Raw genomic sequence first — 21,031 nt, 5'->3', positions numbered from 1 at the left:
AATGAATGAAGCCGTAACTAGGCCAGCTTCAGAAGCAGCAATTGAATTGGGAGGTAAGGCACCAAGGCAACCAGTAGGCAAGCTCTCCCAAGTAACAAAATACCTAATAAAGAAACGACAAAGAATGAAAGTGTTCTACTCAAGAGATCAGACAGAATTCGCTGAACTATCAAACGTGAACAAGAAGAAGAAAGTAAGGGATATTCGAAACTGCAACGTGAGAAAGACTAAAGAAGCCATATAAAATGGACGCAGCCTGAAATCGGTGAGAAAGAAACTTGTCATAGGACAAACCAAGATGTATGCACTGAAAGATAAGCAGGGTAATATCATCAGCAATCTCAAAGATATAGTAAAAGCAGTGGAAGAATTCTATACTGACCTGTACAGTACCCAGAGGAGTCAGGATACCTCAATTAGAAACAGTAATGAACAGGATACAGGAACTCCTCCTGTAACTAGCGATGAAGTCAGACGGGCCTTGCAAGACATGAAACGAGAAAGAGTGGCAAGAGAAGACGGGATAACAGTCGATTTAATCAAAGATGGAGAAGACATAATGCTTGGAAAACTGGCAGCTCTTTGTACGAAGTGTCTATCGACTGCAAGGGTCCCAGAAAACTGGAAGAATGCAAACATTATACTAATCCACAAAAAGAGAGATGTTAAAGAATTGAAAAATTATGGGCCCATTAGCTTACCCCCATTATTATATAATATATTCACCAAAATAATTTACAATGGAGTAAGGGCAACATTGGACTTTAGTCAAACAAGGGAACAGGCTGGCTTCAGGAAGGGATACTCTACAATGGATCACATCCATGTCATTAATCATGTAATCAAGAAATCTGCAGAGTACAATCAGCCTCTCCATATGGCTTTCATAGATATGAAAAGGCATTTGATTCAGTAGAGATACCAGCATAGAGGCATTACATAATCAAGGAATACGGGCCGCTTAAGTAAATATCTTGGAAAATATTCACAGAGAATCCACAGCTACCTTAATTCTCCACAAGAAAGGTAGGAAGACACCTATAAAGAAAGTGGTCATACAAAGAGACACAACCTCTCCTATCAAATTCACTGCGAGCTTAAAAGAAGCATTCAAGCTATTAAGCTGGGAACTGACAAAGAAGTTTGAGAACAAATTAAGGACCGTGCGAAGAGCAATAGAACAAAAAAATGCTAGGCATAACGTTAAGCGACAGAAAAAGAGTGGTTTGGATCAGAGAGCAAACCGGCATAGCCAGTATTCTAATTGACATTGAGAGAAAGAAAATGGAGTTGGGCAGGTCATGCAATACGTAGGTTAGACAACCGGTGGACCATTAGGGTTACAGAATGGGTGCCTCAGAAGACTAGCTGGGGCAATGAAATGAGGAAATTCACAGGTGCTCGTTAAAATCGGTTGGCACAGGACAGGGGTAATTGGAGATCTCAGGGGTAATTGGAGATCGCCTTCATCCTGCAGTGAAGATAAAATAGGTTTATGATGATGATGATGCAGAAATGTAACTTTCACCGTGTTCTTCTATTAATATAATTAATGTTTTTCCTCTGCACAAGCATTGAGAGAATTCTCAAGAGCATATAGTATAGTAACATGACTAAATTTTATTCCTGGTCATCACAGGACAGCATTATAACAAGTGATTTATTTTATCACAGATTGCAGGGTGAATGTGTTGGCGCCATTTTTATTTCTGGTATGTTGTTTAAACCTGTATTAGTAGAAGTGTTTTATACTAAATTGTTTGCTGCCCCTTTTACAGACACGTATCCAGAGGGACAAGGAGGCTGCTCAGTTTCAAGAGTGGGAGAAGCAAGAAGACAATGTGAGTTGCTCTTATGCACTGCTAAAAGTCTAGGTTCATAATTGGATACAGGTACACAGGAAGCCACCAAAAGCACTACACTCAGTATGAAAGGTGGAAATGTGCATACTATTGCTACACACCACAAGGTGAATAAAACCCCATATAAACTCGTGTAGGGGCCGCACCCCCAACTTGACAGCCCAAAATTTTGGGAAAGAAGAAGAAGATGGCGAAAGCCATCTAGTAGTGGCTCTTAGATGGGACCGAACCATGTGGTTACTTGTGTAAAGGCCATACTTTTCTTGCACAATTTTGACGAGATGCAACAATTACATGGGACTGAACCAAATGGTTCGGTCTCATGTAAGGGCCGGGCCTCGTCAAAATTGTGAAAGAAAAGTGTGACCCTTACATGAGTCTATACGGTACTCAAGTGAATTAACAACTCAACTTTTCACAGCTTCTGCGCAGGTTAAAGTAAAGTAAGGGCATTGCTTTGCCATATATGTATTTACAGTCGAAACCTGCGATAATGAAATCCTGCGACAACGAAATCCTTGTGACTGTAAAATATTTTCATATCCTGTCAAACATCCATAGGATTCGATGTATCTTGTACCTCTTGACAACAAAATGTGGCTGTACTACAATCCCGCATCAACAAAATTTGCCAGAACGTAAGCCAGTATATTACCCACTCTCGCAAGGCCAGGAGCTTCCAAAATGTGCTCAAATTCAATTGCTTTGCACTAAAATTGCACACAATACCACCTCATTACTGTTGTGTGGGCACTGCCGTTTTTGTTTACAAAAACAACCAAGTGCTGGAAGCGATTCTGTGAGCGACATGGCTGCCACCTCGTTCGTTGCTCACCTGTTTGAAGTGGCACGCATGTTGCTACCACCATGTGGCAATGGTTTTTGCACACCTAGTGCAGTGCGCAGTGTATGCCTCGGTGAGAAAATGGCAGCAAGAACAAGGAAATCCACGTCCCACCGACGGGGAATTGCTTATGGCACTTGAGATGGCTGTCGCAGCATCAAGTGCCACACATTGGGCCATGATTGAGCAATCGTCCGGGAATACACATCCCTTGCTTCAATAACGTTGATTTTGTTGCCACTTGACAAGCATTGCGTGCAGATTCAGTGCCGGATATAGATTTGTGGGAATGGGCAGTAATCTCGATCGATTACCGTCAGCTATACGAGATATGATTACTTTCATGCTTGGCACCAGATGTGTTGGCACCTACGGGCTTCAGCGTGCGGTGGAGTAATGCCGCTGTATGCATGGAGTGCTGTTGCTCTGCGTCCAGTGCTGAGTAATGCAAAATCTCTCAAGACTGATCGTATCTCAGAAAGCAATTGACCGAGAATACTGCTCCACGGCCGTCTACCACGGCTGATCGACGCATGCGGCGCACTTTGGGATGTCGCCAATGCGGTTCTATATCCTCGAGCAATGCTTGCCAAAGTAAGTTAATAACGGAATTTTGGCAGCAGTTTTGTTCTGCGACGCATTACTTATCTGCGCTGTCTCATCTTGCAGCAACAAAATTCTCGCAAAAGTGAATTTTTTAGTGTTCCCAGACGATTTCGTTATTGCGAGGTTCAACTGTACACTAAACCTACATTCAGTAACAGTGGAAGAAAGAAACCATTTAACGTCATTGTAATAGCATCCCCAGTTTGTCTATATATGTTTGAGGTTGGGTAGATTTCATTTCTTCAACGTGGATTACACTGTTCACCATAATTCACGCCGAAGGATTAGTTCTGTCTTTGCTCCGCTACTCACATCTCATTATTCATAGCTTGCTGAGAGTTGTCAAAAAGCTTATAAGGAGCGAAGTAGTATTGAAAATTTTTTGCGGTCACGGTGGCACTTTTCTATATTGAAACCCACGAGCTGTAGTTCCAGGTTAGACTCTCTGAGACGCCTTTAATCTACGGTTCAGTATATTAAGTAGCAGTGTGATAAATGTTAAGGTAGTAAGTATGTTCTAACCCTTGTTTCTTTTCTGCTGTCACTAATGAAATATCACCGTCCCTTCATTTGTTCCCTACTTGAAACCACTGGTTTGTGCCCTGTCATTATCGAAATCCATGCTTAAATATTTATTTCTCAGCTTCTTGTGTGCAAACCTCAAGCTTTTGCAACCCCTCCTCGGCAACATGCCAAAACAGTTAGCGTATTTACTCGAATCTAGGCCAACCCCGATTTTAAGCCGACCTCGTAAAGTCCAAAGCCTACAAAAAAAAATATATTACCTTGAATCTAGGCCAAACAAATAAAGCAAGGACAGAGTTCACAAAATGCAAACAGCATTTGTTGAATCTGAACGTGCAGAGCTCATTCAACGTCGTCGTCACTGCTAGACTCATCGCTGTGTTCCTTGTCATTGTCACCTTAAAAGAGTGCACTATCTTTGGTACCATCAAGCACGTTAGATATGCTGCACTTTTTAAAGGCGCGCACGATCAAAGTACCTGGGGTGTCATCCCACACTGCAGCTACCCAGCCTGCCAGCTGCGATAGTGATGCACGTTTGATGCGGCCCGTTGCCGTTAGCATGTGGTCTTCGTCAGTCAACCAGTCCGTGTAATATTTCTGCAGACGATCCTTGAAAGGTTTGTTGATACAGACATCAAGTGGCTGCAACTGACCCGTCATGCCGCCCGGTATGACAGCAAGGTCCGTATTGGCTTGGGCGAGCGCAGCCTTTACGTTGTTGGTCAAGTGCCCATGGTAAGAGTTGACGACAAGGAGTGAGTTCTTTGTCAAAAGGGCTCCTGGACGCCGTCGCCACACAATCTTGAGCCACTCTTCCACCATCGCAGCCGCCATCCACCCGTTCTCATTTGCCCACACAATGACATTTCTTGGGAAAGTTTCTCGAGCAGGCAGTGTCTTCCTTTTAAATGTCATATAAGGAGGGAGTTTATGTCCATCAGCTGTGCAGCACAGCATCACAGTTGCGTGCTGCTTCTCGTAGCGGGTGCACCTTCACCTCCTTGGCACCCTTTTCATTCACGGCGTACGCCACTGGCATATCAAAATACACAGCCATCTGGTCGGCATTGCCGATTTGCCCAAGGTTGTAGCCTGCCGCTTCTCTCTTTCACAGCATGTAGCGCTGAAAAGCTATCAGCTTTTTTTCGAAATCGCTTGGCAGCTTCTAGGTGATTGAAGTGCTACGTCAGAGGCTGAAGCCAAAGCGCTTCCTGAATTTCTGAAGCCAGCCCCGGCTGGCTTTTAAATCCTTTGGCGTTAGCCCTCGCTCCCTCGAAAGTTCCCTAGCTTTCACTCGGAGCACTTCTCTTGCCACTGGAAGGGCAGCTGCTCTCTGCGCCCGAACAAAGTCGACCAAAACTGTCTCCACTTCATGGTGATGGCCTTTCTTTGGTCCACTAAATGACATCCTCGTTGCGGTGCACGCGAGAAGCTGCTGTCATTGTCCCCTCCAACGACGGACGTTCTTCTCGTCGACGCCGAAGTTCCACCCGGCTTGAAGGTTCGATGACGCCTCTGCGGCTGTGACAACTTTTCGCTTGAAAGGGGCAGTGTAGTGGCATCTCCTGCTTGGTGCCATCGCGATAACACCACGCCGCACACCGATACGGCCGACATGACACAGGTCAAAATGGCGACCTCGCTTGTGTACAGTTGGCTACTGGCACGGCTAGTAGCGGCTGCAATAATGACTTTTCTATATGGCGCTAGCTATGCACCATATTTAGCAGTTTCAATAAAAAACTGGCGTGTTTTTTAAAATCCTTGAATCTAAGTTGACCTTAGAGTTTGTAATATGATTATATGAAAAAAAAAACTATCGGCATAAATTCGAATAAATACGGTACATTACCAAGGCAGTGTTTCCTGACTTTTGTGCTCTCTCCTTCCAGTTTCATCTGCAGCAAGCCATCCTGAGGTCCAAGATACGCATTGAGGATGGGAGAGGTAAGTGGTCTTGAGAAGAGTTATCGGCATCTTTGACTTAACTGTGTTTCTTTGAACTATTCCTATCAGCTAAGCCCATCGATTTGCTGGCCCGCTACATCAGCGCCGAGGGGGAGGACTTTGGTGTGGAGATGCTTGAGCCTTATATCTACCTGAATGTGAGTTTGCTTTATCCTAGCTTCTCTATTTCACTATTGTCACGGGCATGCATCAGGTGTGCCAAGTGGTATTAAAGTGCACTATAAGCAGTTGCAAACTGTTTTTTCAGATGTACTTTATTATTTCGGCTTCCCGGTGCCACCGCCATCTACTCCATAGCACCAATTTAGAACAGTGTAGCGTCCTCCCTTGGGCAGCAAGAACCCAGTAACATGCACCTGCATGAGAAGAAAATAAGGATGGCACCTGGCTGTGGCCTGTGAAGCCATGGCTAGCAGTTCTATTCTGGCATCGGGTTAGCTGTCTCTTCCCATTGCTCCTGAGGCATAAGCCTAGTGGTTACCCGGATGTGATGTGTTAGGGGCAGAAGTGCACCTCAATGTGCTAAAACCGAACTTGCGTGTTCCGGGGCCAGAAGGGTGGGAGGCGAAGCTGCAGCAACGAGACATCCTGCGGACGTGAGTTCTGTTCCGTGGAGGGTTCGGGCAGATCAGTCATTGTGTTCGCAACAGCAATCAAAATTTCTCATGCTGTATTGTGTGTCGGTAAATATTTCAGGCTGATTTTTGTTCATGGTGCTACAAACATGGCAATCACAAATGAAGTTGCCCCCATTCAGCTTGCTGCTTGTTCCGTCATTATAGAGGTGATTCACCAAGTTTCTTAGCGCCTTAAGGCCACCACAAAGAGAGTTTCATTGAGTCGGCACTGAACCTCACGTCTGGTTGGCAACTCAAGACGAAGGGATGCTGGTTAGGCCTAGATGCCTGGTATGGCAGGAAGTTTACTCTGGATGTTAGAACCTGCAGACAACATCAGGGATCAGGCATGAGATCATATACACAGGCTTGACCAACGGCCGCATGTATGATGCAGATTTTGTAGCTCTAGACGACCAGCCAGCACCTACACGAACAGATATACAATGTTTGTGCATGCGTGTACTGCATAGACCAATTAAACTTGTGTGTGGACACAAAGCTTGAAACTGAATTTGCATAATGCAGCCTACATTGAGGGTGTTACAGAGTCAAGGTCGTGTGCGTGATGTCAGCACTTGAGGACAAAGAACGAATGCACGATGGGCGAATGCAAACACACCCGTGGCATTTACCGTGTTGAAATTTCACCTGACTATTATTTCATTGGAGCACAATCTAGAGCAATATTCTGTAAAAGGTTTTCGGTTGTGCTGGAGTTGTAGAAAATAACAAAATTATCTTTACCATCAATATTTGCTTTTCTTTTTGGATTACCTGATTATTCAAACATCTTTTCAGCTCTGTTCATGTCGAAAAAACTAGTTGGTGACTTGTCGTCAGGGCAACAAACTGCTTTACTTAGCAGCATTTGTATAGCTCACACTTCCCCACCCCCATTAAGAGAATTGCATGTTTCATCGCTTGAGACTATAACCAACACTCAAGTGTGGCTAACATGATGACTTCATTATCTCTATCATCCTTGGAATCATGTATGAAGATAGCCACTCTCTGTTTATTGCATAACAGTTTACAGGGCGCACACAAATACCTTGCCACTATCAATCACATCACATATCTCGCAGGCTTCATAATCAACATAGTTTTACTCGCTTCAATGCTTCCACGTGCAATTGGTCAGTGGAATGACCTCCCTGCTATGTCGTCTTGATTCATGACCATGTGGCATTTATAAATAAAATAATAACCATCTAGGACTGTTTTTGCTAACCATATGCTCACTTGAAATCATGTTTATAGATTTTGTAAGGATATCATGTAGGCTCACTCAATTTTGTATAATACCTACTAAGTATTTCACATTTTTATTATTACAATGTTACACCACATCTATACTACATTTTTCCATTGTATAATGTCTAGTATGTTCTTGTGAAAGATTATTGTCTAGTCCCACTCATATAATACTCCTACATGGAGCCTGTGAAGTATTTGTAAATAAAAATAAAATTAAAATAAGCAGGCACGTAAAATTAAATGAAGGAAGTAGAAATGTTCAAAAATGGGGCATTTAGTCCAAGGGAATGCAGGGGAAGGAGGGATGCTGCTACTTCTTTCAAGTTCTCGGAAGAATCAGCACCCCCCCCCCCCCCCAATCCCTTTTTTACCCATCCCCGATTTTTTTTTTAACATTTACGCTGCTCTCACCCTACTCTACACACCTGCTTGTTCTCTTTCTTTAATGGGGCTATAGTTGTGTAACCTATATAAACACTGCTGAGGAAAACAGTAGGTTTCTCTGACAATGACAAGTCCGCTTGTCGAAACGTTAGCTTCAGAGCCATCTCTCGATTGACTACTGCTGATCTTGCTCAGGAGCTGTTGGGACAGTTGGTTGGCAGTTATTCTTCTAAAGGGAGTGAACTTGTTGAGATGTAGATGAGCACTGTGAGCACTTGTGTTTGTGTAATTTAGTGCTCGCGCATGTCTCAACAAGGGCATTGCCTAAAGAACAATACTGTTGAGCATTTCAAGTTTCTATTTTCTTGTGAACCTTTGTTTGTTTTGTTTCGAGGGCATTGCATTTTTCATCCCTGACCGTGAAAATCGGGTGTTTTACAATCGAGGGTACATTAAAATTGAGTAAACACCGTATTATATACGGTATATGGTATACCGTTTTAAATTAAACAACAATAAATTTCCAACTTTTATCAATAGCTGGTTCGCTGATGCCTCCTCCCCCCCACTGCCTGTTCTACAGGGTCTGACCATGGAGGACTTGGAAGACCTCCAGGAGGACATCAAGGTGTACATGGAGCTGGAGAACAGTCGCAACCTGAGCTATTGGCGTGACGTCCAGATAATAGTCGAGGAAGAACTGCGCAAGCTCCGGCGTCTGGATGGCTCATCTGGTAATTGTCGAGAGTTTTTTGCCTCCACTGTGCTTTCTACAGTTGTTGCCAAAGAAACTTCATTTTGAAGTTTCATCATTGAAGTGAGATTGTGCCAGAAGTAGTTTGGGCCCTCCTACATCAGTACTGCTGCAAAGTGTGCAGTCTTTGCAATCTTGTTTTCACCTCTTCGTTGTGACTAGCTTCTTAAGCTGTACTTTTTTTTTCAGATCAAATCAATTATGTCAGTTCAGAATTACAGAATTATAAGGTAACATATATATACAGTTAAACCTCAATATAATGAAGTCTGTACAATTGGTACTTTAACTTTGTTATATCGAACTTTTGCTACATTGAAGTTTGACTTTGCATTCAAAGAAGTACAGTTGCTGACAGGCTCTTTTTGTGTGGGGGGGGGAGGGGGAGGGGGGTAATGGAAGGGGGTTACAAGAAATGTCCCAGTAATCAGGCAGTTGGCAAAAAGAAAGTAATTTCAATGAAAAAAGAAAAAAAAAGCTTTGGTGAATTTAAGAGTGTGCAACAAAGTCACAGTTTAATACCGCATCAATAAAGATATCTTCACAGCAGCCATGGAACACTTGAAAAAAAAAAAGGTCTAATGCATCTTGGAGATAGGTGCAAGCAAAGCTTTCGTGACCATTCCATCACTGTAGCTTACCAACTCACCTTCCACTGTTACTCAGAGTTAGACAACACCGAGAGCTACAGTCAACACCGCAAACTGCCCTCCACACAGTAACACCAACGCAGCATAAAAAAACCTTCAGATGCCCCAAAATAAACTTCACCTTTATTCGCATAGAAGTGGGGTGACAATTTTAATAGGTAATGACAGCAACTTTGTCCATGGCTGCCATATTTGCTGTTGTGCAACATCGCACGCAGGCATCATGTTTGAGAGATCTAATCACTTTCACCAGGAATCGGTCCCTTTCTTCAAGGAGTCAAGGATAGCTTCTTTCAACTTCAAGATTGCAAAGAGAGAGCTCTGTGGATCCTTAGTCAAGTGGCGCAACATTTTTCTTCTCACCAGTTGAGATTGAGTGCAAGATACCAATCTCTTCATGCAATAGGGCCTTGCTTTTAATACCACTATTCACGCTGCGGGAAAACTAGATCTCAGGGGAGGCGTGAGAGTCACGCATCCCCACAATGTTTAGCTTCAAGAGGCTGGGACATAACTGGCGGGAAGCATCAACAGAAACACAACATCAGGTGCTGACACAAGACGTGCCTAAATACGAAGCTGTGCATACTGAGTAAAATGCACCTATATGAATGGTCATTGGGATGTGCCGATATGATGCGCCGATACATATGCCCCCTAGTACATCTGCTTGACACCACACTTACCATATTATGGCCTCCAAGATTGTGCACTCTACAATCTCTTAGGCCATAATCTGATTGTCCTCAGATTGTCAGCTATAAAAATGTACTAACATCCTTGGCAGTAGAATGTTTTTATAAGTGGATAGGACTGTAAGCTGTCGACCAATTTTTCTGAGCTGCTTGCACTTAGCCACAGCACTGCTACCTACTCCACAAAACCATACAGGTTTTCTGTGATAAAACCGACTTGTAAGGCTTCTGTTGAACCAACACATAACCACCAGCGAACTTCCTGACTCTTTATCGGATCTCACTCAATTTTATTTAACACGATGCACACTGATATCGCAATGCAGAAGCTGTGGCTGCCATGAACAAAGTTGCTGGAATTCAGATTGTCGTCTTGCTTCTATGCGATCTGAAAGCGAAGCTTTCTTGTGATGTCCAGTGGGTTTGAATGCTGCATTCATTGGACTGCGTGGAAAGCAACGATTTGGTTCGGTAAACCTAGCATTCAGTGTCGTACCATTCTGGGCAACACCGAAGGTTATGTTGGCAAACCGTGGTGGTGGAATGGACGTGAAAGCTTCGCTTACACCAATCACTACAGTTAGTTGGACCTGTGCGCCTTTCTTTTGGCTTTCTGCATACCGTACAGCCACTATCAAGAGGACTTCATTGGTGCGGCATCAAGCTATAGAAGTGGTCGCTGGCTCTCAAGTTAAACAAGATTGGTTACCTTTTTTCGGTCAGCAACTGTACTTTGCACAAGAGGTCAAATTTCAGTGTAGGGAAATTTAGTGATAACGAAGTAAAGGGCCGATTTTACCGATTTCAGTCTATCGAGGTTTAACTATCTACCTCTTCAGTTGGGGACTTGACTAGCAGATCGTTACGACTCACAAGTTGAGCTGTGCATGAGAATGTGGATAGACAATGGGTGCGTGCCCATAACTGCCCTCGGCAAGGACTTGTATTTCTGAACTTCGTAATGTCAGTTGTGTTCCCTAGTTGAAACGTTTCAGGGGCTCTTTGAAATCAGTTTCTGTTGAAGATCCCTATTTAGCAATCGGGTCAGGAGCCCTAAATGCTAGGTAGGCATAAAGAGAGAAAGAGAAGTTCATTACTTCAACTAGATAAATCTTAAAACATGCATGCCAGGATACATGGATGGCACAACGGCAGTGTTCTTGGAGAAAAATTTACCGAAACCAAGGAGTTTAGCTGCACAATTTCTTGTAACCAAAACACTGCAATCACTAATGAATGCCATTCCAGTCTCAGTGCACGGCAAACACGGCTGTAAACAGTACATGAGGTCTGCTTTTATTATGTGTCACTTTTCAATGCATGTTTGGCATGTTCAAGCAAAGTACAGTGCTCATAGAGTTGTACAAATCATGCTCGGGACACAGTGTGCATGCTTTCAACATTTCTGTTCCCTCTTAGCCAGCGCAAGACTCTGCGCCACTTGCAGATGCACAACAAGTATTGTTGTGGGGTCCAGCACAAACTGTCGTTCGTCATTCAGAAGCATCACTGTGCTCACCTGCTTCTATCAAAAAGGCAGCAAACTGTGCGAAAATGCAAAAGACGTGAAATTACAACAGTAATGTAGATTGACATTTAGTGTACTCCTGATGGCAGCAGTTACAGCCAGAAACTGAAGAGAAAGCATGACAAATAAGTACAGAATTACTAAGCTGAGCAAGCAGAAACTCAGCTAAAAAACTGTGCTCCTTGTGCTTTTGCTACTGCCAGTATTGCCCCAATAGCGTTCTATAAAAGGAAAATTGTGCCACCTGCTGTGATCTAGATAGCTAGTTACAGTCGAACATAGGAAAAATAGTCCGGTATAACTTATTTATTTATGCAGGATAAAATAATGAAGGATATAATGAAATAAACAGTGAAAATTTCTTAGTCATAAGAGCATGTAAAAAATATATGTTTCTCACAAATATTGGATCACAGAAGTACTATGGTATTTCATCATCATCATTAGCCTATATTTTAGTCCCCTACAGAGATCTCCAGCTTCCATTGTGGTTTGCGAACCACACCCACACTATATGTGTGAAAATTTCCTCTCTTCATTATCCTTTATTATCCAGTCATTCATGGTGGCCTATGTTTTCTTTGGCTCGATGCTGATTATGCGGCCTCCGTGTTACAGTGGATGCCCAAGTCGTGGAGCGGCGAGAAGGCATCAATGCGGCGGTCAGCCAAGACGTGGTGGAGGTGTTCAAGGGCAAGACCCCGGGCCAGCTTCAGGCTCTGTACCAGCAAATTGAGCAGCGCATCCGTGCCAAAGAGGAAGGCCTGGATGTCCGTGAGTCTGCACACGTATGCAAGATATTGGGAAGAATCATTTAAAGGGACTCCAAAGAGAAATGCTAAATAAGTTTAGACTGCTCAAATGTCCTTTAAAAACATTTTTTCTCTTTTTCATTAATCTTTTGTAATAATAAGTTGATTATTACTGGAGAAAGTGAAGGTTGTAGTTTCATTTCTTGATTTTAGCACTAGGACTTCAATGTCACGTCGCAAGCCTTCTTTTTTCTTTCTTCTTTTCTTTTTCTTATTTGAGCTGTTGTGGATCAGTAAAAGGGACTATAATTGCAAAGTTCAGTCTTTGGCTTGCTTAAAGTACAGTGTAGTGCATCCTTACTAAGAAAATAATTAACTAGGCCTGTGTAAATGTTGTCGAAATTCATACAGTGTGGGTGAGCTAGTGCAGAAACTTCAGGGCGTCGTTGCCACCCAGATTTTTAAAACTATATATTTTTAATCTTTTCTGGCTAACCTTCTCTTCTCGCGGTAAAAGTGGCTTTCGTGGTAGTTTCTGCAGAACTGATTTGCCATTTTCAGTGTCCCAGTGCCTCAAGTTGTTGATTAATTCACCCTCGCTCCGCAATCAGCTAGCCTCCTGGTTAGCAAAAAGTTAGCAATTGTTTCCGACACAGCGTTGGACACAATCGCACCCACCGGATGCCGTATCAGACGCTGAATCACACCGTGTGTCTCGTACTTCATGGCAGCAAGTTCATTATGCAAGAAAAAGAAAAAAAAAACATTTCTTGATTGGAAAAGCGGGGGCTGCGTTCATTGCACGAGTGTGTTCACTATGCTAGTAAATACGGTACTTCAACCTAGTTTTTTCCACCTGTGTAATCCCTTTGATATTTTGTATCAAAGGAACAAATGCTGTTGTTTCTTCGCACGTGCATGCCATGCACATGTTCATGTGGTCTTTAATGTGGTCACTTTTGCCACTGCTCAGGCTTGGTTTGGCAGCACGCTCGTGGATACAGCTGTCCTCCATGCCATACAGGGCACTAGTAGATATGAACAAGCCCAAATCAAGTTTCTCCGCTGGTGCCAGCACTTGTCATTCTCCTACTGGAGCGAGGCAGACTTTCACGGGTAGTCATGCCTGTCTCCTCCACTTATCGTTTCACTAGCTGCCCCCCACTCGCATTGCATATGGGTTGCGATATTCAGTTCACGTGAAACGATCAACATTGGCTAAAGAAGGGATGTCTCTTGAGCCAGCCTTTCAACAATGGGAGTGTTGTTTAGGTTACAAATGCCACAGATGCTCATTGAAAACATGCAGCCGTGAAATTGCTTGATGGTCGTGTAGAGTATGATGACAAAAATCTAAGTGTTCAAAAACAAGAGTCTTTAGTTGCGTTAGCCAGGGTAGAAAGGGGGGGGGGGGAGTTGAACGGGGGTTGCAGCTGATTCTTTCAAGTGGTAATAAGAATACAAGATAGACAAGTGTTCTCACGTGTAAACAGGGGGTTGTCAATCCCAGGGGCCTAATTTTTCATGAGTACAGGAAGAAGAGATAAAGTCAACAACCAATTTTTCGGATGCCCAATTTTTTGGACATCCAATTTTTCGGACATGCCCAATAATGCCTGGACTTTTTGCCACAACCGCAGATCTGAAACGGCATTATCAAAGCCACTACGGCTGCCATTTTGAGTATCTCACTGCCTCAAACAGGCGCTCTCGCGTTCAGATTGTAGTTGTCTATGCCTGTGTCTTTAATGCTTTTCGCAACAATGCCCCAAGACACTACACACTACGCGCTCAGAATCTAAAAACATACAAAGTTGTTTATTAATTTTCACCTGCCAAGTTGGGGGCATAGCTCTTACACGAGTGTGGCTCTGACTCAAGGGTATACAATACGTTTGTCAAGACACAAAAGTTCTTTCTTGGCCAGGGCAACAGGCATAGTGCTTATGCATGTGCTAGCATCTCTTTTAAAGTTTTGATACTTAAATTCCAGACAGTGGTTTATTTATGGAATGAACTTTGAAAGCGCTGGTAACACTTGTGTCAGTGAACGATGAAGCGCACAGACACCATTCACAGTGTTGATCTGAGTGCCCCCTGGCTACATAAGTTTGCAAGTCCATTAGCCTGGCCCTCTTGTTGAGCAAGACGAACCACATTTTGCCTTGCTAACTGTACAGCTTTGCTTGAACAATTCCAGCCTACTGGGAGACGCTCCTGTCCCGTTTAAAGGCTTACATGGCACGAGCACGGCTACGTGAACGCCACCAAGAGAACCTGAGGCGCAAACTGTTCCAGCTTAAACAAGAGGTGAGAGACCAGCAATAAGAAACAGCAGCATGTAGAGGTTTCATCCGTGCCTAGTGTTGACTGGGTGTCAGTGAGAATTGAGATAATCATGTGAAATTTGTGGTTGCAGCAAGGAGTGGAAAGTGAGCCACTCTTCCCATGCGTCAAGGCCGAGCCAGAGGAAGCCAAGTCGGTGTCTGCCGCTGAGCCACAGCCCAGCACATCTGCGCAGGAGAGCAGCGCATCGGTGAAGGAGGAGGAGCGTGAAGATGCTGGGGATTCCGAGGAAGAGCAGCCTGCAGAGGAACCTGTGCCTGAGTAATGCATTTGCACTGACCTTTCAATGATGTGGGAAAGCCTGAAATTTGCCTGTTTGACTGGTACAGCCAACTTCCGTTAGTTCGACATTAATGGGACCGATGGAATTGATCAAATTATCCAGCGCATTGAATTGAATGAGGCAGCAAAAAGAAAATGTGCAGAAACTGTCAATGATGATTGTCAGTGTAAGCGAATACCTAAATGTTTCTGGAAAGCTTGCAGCCATGCTGTACCGTAGAACCTTGTTCATAGATTTCTGGAAAAAAAAGAAACACAAGAAAGAAAGCATACTAATAGGGAAAACGTACAATCCAAAATCACTAAAAAATTTTGCAGACTCAACTGTTGTTGACATCTATGTAACACGAAGCGTTGGGCAAATCATTGCAGCATAATATGCCAATGCGCACCAAGCTAGGAGTGCCTAAGCAGCCCAAGACATGTGTTGTCGTGTTCCTATTGCATAGTGGATGCTATGGATGACTACGCTTTGTGCCTGCAGCTGTCATCAAATGGTGCCCATAAATTAAAAATGACAGTGTTAACAGGCATCGATATTCGTATTCCTTGGCAAAAAAAGTCACAGTCTTGCCGGAAAGGTGAGATTGATGGTGATAGCAAAGAGACAACTGCATAAACTAAGGTTCTTAGTTTTATCGGCCATGTAAGTTGTAGTAAACATTTGCTTGCTAATTAAATAGACAAGCAAGCTGTCACATGCTCGAACAGGATGACCCCAACCACTCGATCGTGTCATAACACTACTTGATGAAGAGTGTCGGCAAAGGGGAGAGAATGCTTCGTGCTGCCTCCTTCAACCCTAGACACGCAAGCCATCTCGGCTCGCGCTCTGCAGTGGTATAGCCAGGGGGTGGCACATTGGACATGTGCGCCCCTTGAATCCCCCTCCCCCCCCCTATTCTCGTCCCAGTTTCAAGTGGGTGTCCCCTGAAAGAAATTTCTGGCTACGCCACTGGGCTTTTACACTTGCCGCCAGTAACCTCTGAGATATGGTGTGTGACCCGTGTATGCGCTCATCCACTGGGATGGCCATGCGCAGCCATGGCCAGGGTAGAGGAAATGGGCACGTGTCTCCTCCCCAACCCCTAAGGCATGCTCATCCCTTTAACGCGTACTCACCCCCTACCCACTCAATCCTTGCGCCAAAGGTATCATCAGTTCTCATGTTCTTCGTAGGGTGCCTCGATGTGCGTGCATCCAGGCACCCTGTTGTACCGTATTTACTCGCATAATGATCGCACTCGCGTAATGATCGTAACCCTGAATTTTGTTGTCAAAATTAAATTTCTTTTTCTTTCCCGTGTAATGATCGCACCCTGAACTTGTCGCAGCGATATGTCGTGTGCCAAGTCTAGCTAATGATGATCACGCTTACCATCTGTCGAATGCTACACGAACGACTCTTGAAGACATACCAAGCGGTCTGCACTCAGCCAACGTTCTTAACCAGGTGCCCCATTTCATTTCTTTCGTCACTTTCCGTACTTCCATGAAAAAAAAAAAGCTACAATCAAACTTGCCTCGGTTATATTATGTATTTTTAGGCTTCATAATGATTTTGGTTGACAACAACAACATAAAGGGCGCCTTTCAATTCTTCTCGTCTGCACTCGTGGGCACGCAACAAATCGCGAGCGGCAACGATAGTAGCCACGTTTACAATGATACATTAGAAGTGTACCATATTCATACGCCGCCGCTTGTAACGCAGCTAAGATATTCACCCACCTTTAGTGGAAACATGCCGTATTAGGATAGCAGTGAAGACAAATGCTGCAGTTTCCACAGCATGCCCGCCATGTGTTTCTATGTCACTGACAGCTAAGCGCGCTCATCTCCGTTTCTGTCCCCTCAAAGCGGACATGGCTATGTTATTGTCACGAACTTGCCGATATTAACAATATTATTCATTACTGATACGAATAAACTGTTTCAATGCGCATAATGTATTCAGGAGAAGAGAAATAATTGCGTTTGGCGCGTTCGGCTTGCTCTGCCGGCCACCATTCTTGTTTTGGTGTCCAACACTGACAGCGGCAGCCACCTGCTTGTCATCCCACAGCAAATGCGGGATGAAAAAAGAAAATGTTTCTTCTTGTGGGAAATTTAACCAGCGTGATGATCGCACCCCTGAATTTGCGTTAATTTTTTTTAGAAAAAAGTGCAATCATTATGCGAGTAAATACGGTGCTCTGAACTGCTGCACTCTCCACAGCCACCACAACTTATTCACCAATGCAACAGATGGCGCAGCAGCATGTCCTGCAAACCATACTCTGGCGGTGTGCTTCGACAGCATTTTTACGATCAAACTTCTCATGCAAAAAAATGCATGCAAATAAGTTCTGTCTTAGCCAACATATTTATAGTTATTGCTAGATTTAACAGCCATACAAGCTCCAAGTACATGCTTGAAATGGCCGAAAACTTCATTAAATTGAAATTGTCACAAAATTGCTTCATTAAACCATCAAACAAAGAATACATGATTGCAATGGAACTAGGATCAGAAATTAAAATAGTTCTTTGCGTTGTAGATTTTGGTAAATTGGGGTTTGTTATGTAAAGGTGTGACTGTATTTGTGTTCAACTGTATCAAGGTTCAACTGTATTGGAACACTGCTTGTGCCTTTGATGTGACACAGAAAAATCGTAGTGTGGTTTGGTGACAGTTCTTCTACTGTACATCTCATTATGTTTTTATTTTGCGTTTGCTGTTTTCATTGCACCATATCTATCAGTCCATATGTGAGTGTCCTTTCTGCAAATGATATAATCAGTTGGAAGTCATTGCTGTCCCCATTCTCCGTTTCCATGCATGTACCGTATTGCGCAGTAAGTACATTCAGCTTAGGATGACCCAGTAACTACCCTAAACGTTTGATTTGCTCAGCATTTCAAATTCTTTTTGTGTGGTCATCGTGGTATCTGAGTGTTACGTAATCATCTGCCTGGATTTTATAGGATCTCCATCTGCATTGCTTTTTATCACAGCCAGAAGTCGCACTGGGTTACTGGAAATAATTCTATTCATACTGGACACAGACACAGTTTTAGACAGAACAAGCATGCTTCAAAAGGGGCCATCTCTGTGCAGGGACCCACTGGTCAAATGTGAAGAAGAGTATCGGGCAGGAGGCTACAGTCCTCGGCTGATGCTTCCCGATGAGGTTGAACCAGGCACACTGTTTATCGATGGTGACGAGGATGAGCAGCGCCTGGAGTTTTCCCGGCAACAGCTGCTGGGCACTGGGCGCATCCAGGTAAGCGAGTGGTTCCCGACTTTGCATGCATTGGGGGACACTTCAGCTAAACGTAATGAATGATGTGGAACCAAGTAATAACCCCCGTATACAGAAGTGCATCTTAACTTGAAGCCCACACTTAACTTGATTTATATGGTGCATGTCGTGAACGCACCAAAGGAAACGCAATGAGCGTCTTGGGCACATTCACACCAGGCATCGTTTAGTGCCATATTTACTCGATTCTAACGCGCACCCTCGATTGTAACATGCACCCATCTTCTGCGACCAAAAAAGAAGGGGCAAAACAGCCCTCGATTGTAACGCACACCCATTTGCCATGACCTAAAAAAATGAAATGTCCATTACAGTACTGCGTACCTCGTTCTTTCATACAGAAATAGAACTTTCTCTCATTTGGAAAAAACAAAAATTTACTCGCAATGCACTAAAGTTGCAATAAATTAAAAAAGTTGCTGTTTTGCCTGAAAAGCAAAGCATTGATTACGATAGCAAATTAGTAGACAGCTATATGAAAAGTAAGGATAGTAGTTTTATAGGCCGTGTAAACTTTTAAACATTCACTTACTAACTAAATTAACAAGCATGGTGTCACGCATGCACAAGCAAACATGAACACGTCTCACTCAATGACCACGGAAAGTCTTTATCAAAACGCTGGAGTGAGGAAGTGTGGTAGCATGAGCGAGGGAATTGACCTTTGTGTGGCCTCTCACTTCAGCACGAATAAGCGAGGAGAACACATTGCGGTGCGCCTAGAAGCATAGACTCTTGTCTCCGTTGCAAATCACTTTCACGATGGGGGCCGCGCAGCCACGAGACGCGCGGTGTAGAACGCCTCTCCTGTTTGCGCCAGTCCCGCATGCAAGCTTTGGGAACTCCAAGCACCCGTGATTTTGCCCGATTTCTGCCCATCTCCGCACACATGATCGCTTTCCTTTTAATTGCGGCATCGTGATGAACTCGGCATGTCATTGCAGTCGGCACGTTCTTTTTTTTTTTTTTTCAATTTTCAATTTCAATTTTTATTTCAAAAAATACATTTGGTAATGATAGCATTCAATTGATTGGTATAAGCACATTGCACTTGTCGACCAACCAGGCAGTAGATAGAGGATCTAAATGTGTATAACAAAAGTGTGCCACAGAGTTATTGTATCAACATCACATGCTAGCCATCATTTTTCTAAATTCAACAATTGAAAATGATATTCCAAATGTACATAACAGCATCTTACAAAAAATGGATTTTATACACAGAGATCAATGATGTGTTAAAAAAGAAGTGTAAGAAAAAATGAAAGTGTATTTGATGTCAAGGCAATGCAGTTCATGTAAGAACCTTTGTGTTACATTATATATTGGCCCCCACAGACACACGCCATTTTCTAATTTCTTTATGCATTCTTTTTCTTTTGGAGGTAATTCCGGATAGGTCATCGTCAATTTGATTAAAAAGATTTGGAACATAATATTCGCACCTCTTGCTACCATAATTAGTATTACAACGTGATTTAACGAAGCACTCTGTTGTAAGTAATGTTACATTTTTGCGAACTGGTATCTTGAAATCACCAGAAAAGTAATACCACAAACACACAACAAAATTAAAGAGTTGCTATATTCGCAGTACACCAAGAAGAACACGTTTTTTCTATGTCAGCTGGTTGTAATGGAGTGCCATAAGTTACTGTATTTACAATTCGTTTAATTGTATTGTTCGAGCTTTGCTTTTTCTAGTGTGAGCAAATGCCATATAATGTTATCGCATACATTAATACAGATTCAACTAATGCTTTGCATATGGTTATCAGCAAATTCAGTGGTGTTCTCCTTCGCAAGTTGTACTTCCATGCTGATAGAGCAAACGCAGAAAATGGGAAGCCGGACGGTGCACTAACGTAAGCCAAAGGAAGCGTTGCCTAAGCGCACGTACTACAGCACATGGAGGAAGCTACAGCAGCTAGGCTCGAAACGCGTACGAGGAGGCCATTTTGAAATGCCGATGGCACTATGGTAATGCATGTTTAGGGTCGTACTCGATTCTAAGGCACACGCAATTTTTGTACCCATTTTATAGGGAAAAAAAAGTGCGCGTTAGATTCGAGTAAATACGGTATATTAAGTCAACCATGGGCTTCAAGTTAAGAGGAAGCTTTAGCTCGGGCCCAACTCTGGCGCTGCCTATTCAAATACATGTAAAACACACACACATTTCCACTGCAAGACAAAGGCCTGTTCCTGCGTTCTCCAATTATACCTGTCCTGCACCAACTGATTCCAACTAGCGCCTGCGAATTTCCTAATTTTGTCGCCTCACCTAGTCTTCTGCCGTCCTCGACTGCGCTTTCCTTCTCTTGGCACCCATTCTGTAACCCTAATGGTCCACCGGTTATCTAACCTACGCATTACATGACCTGCCCAGCTCCATTTTTTTCTCTTAATGTCAATTAGAATATTGGCTATCCCCGTTTGCTCTCTGATCCACACCACTCTCTGTCTCTTAACGTTATGCCTAACATTCTTCGTTCCATCGCTCTTTGCACGTTCCTTAGCTTGTTCTCAAGCTTCTTTGTCAGTTTCCAAGTTTGTGCCCCATATGTCAGCACCAGTAAAATGCACTGATTGTACACCTTTCTTTTCAATAATAATGCTAAGCCTCCAGTCAGGAGCTGACAGTGTCTGC

General features: G+C 43.4%; 1 protein-coding gene across 1 annotated transcript in view; it reads left to right on the top strand.

Annotated features, from left to right (window-relative positions):
* The window catches only part of cactin (cactin, spliceosome C complex subunit), a 40,424-nt gene that overhangs the window by 10,064 nt on the left and 9,329 nt on the right, over positions 1 to 21,031 (top strand). The window contains exons 7-14 of the mRNA XM_075684573.1: positions 1,779 to 1,841; positions 5,733 to 5,787; positions 5,857 to 5,945; positions 8,653 to 8,803; positions 12,315 to 12,470; positions 14,649 to 14,758; positions 14,868 to 15,055; positions 18,177 to 18,342. Of these exons, the coding sequence (XP_075540688.1) occupies positions 1,779 to 1,841; positions 5,733 to 5,787; positions 5,857 to 5,945; positions 8,653 to 8,803; positions 12,315 to 12,470; positions 14,649 to 14,758; positions 14,868 to 15,055; positions 18,177 to 18,342 (978 nt within the window). The remainder of the gene's footprint in view (positions 1 to 1,778; positions 1,842 to 5,732; positions 5,788 to 5,856; positions 5,946 to 8,652; positions 8,804 to 12,314; positions 12,471 to 14,648; positions 14,759 to 14,867; positions 15,056 to 18,176; positions 18,343 to 21,031) is intronic.

This window comes from Dermacentor variabilis, chromosome 3, assembly GCF_050947875.1.
Source record: "Dermacentor variabilis isolate Ectoservices chromosome 3, ASM5094787v1, whole genome shotgun sequence".
NCBI classification, from domain to species: Eukaryota; Metazoa; Arthropoda; class Arachnida; order Ixodida; family Ixodidae; genus Dermacentor; species Dermacentor variabilis.
Note: the sequence above shows the minus strand (reverse complement) of the source record. Positions and strands in the feature narration are given on the sequence as shown.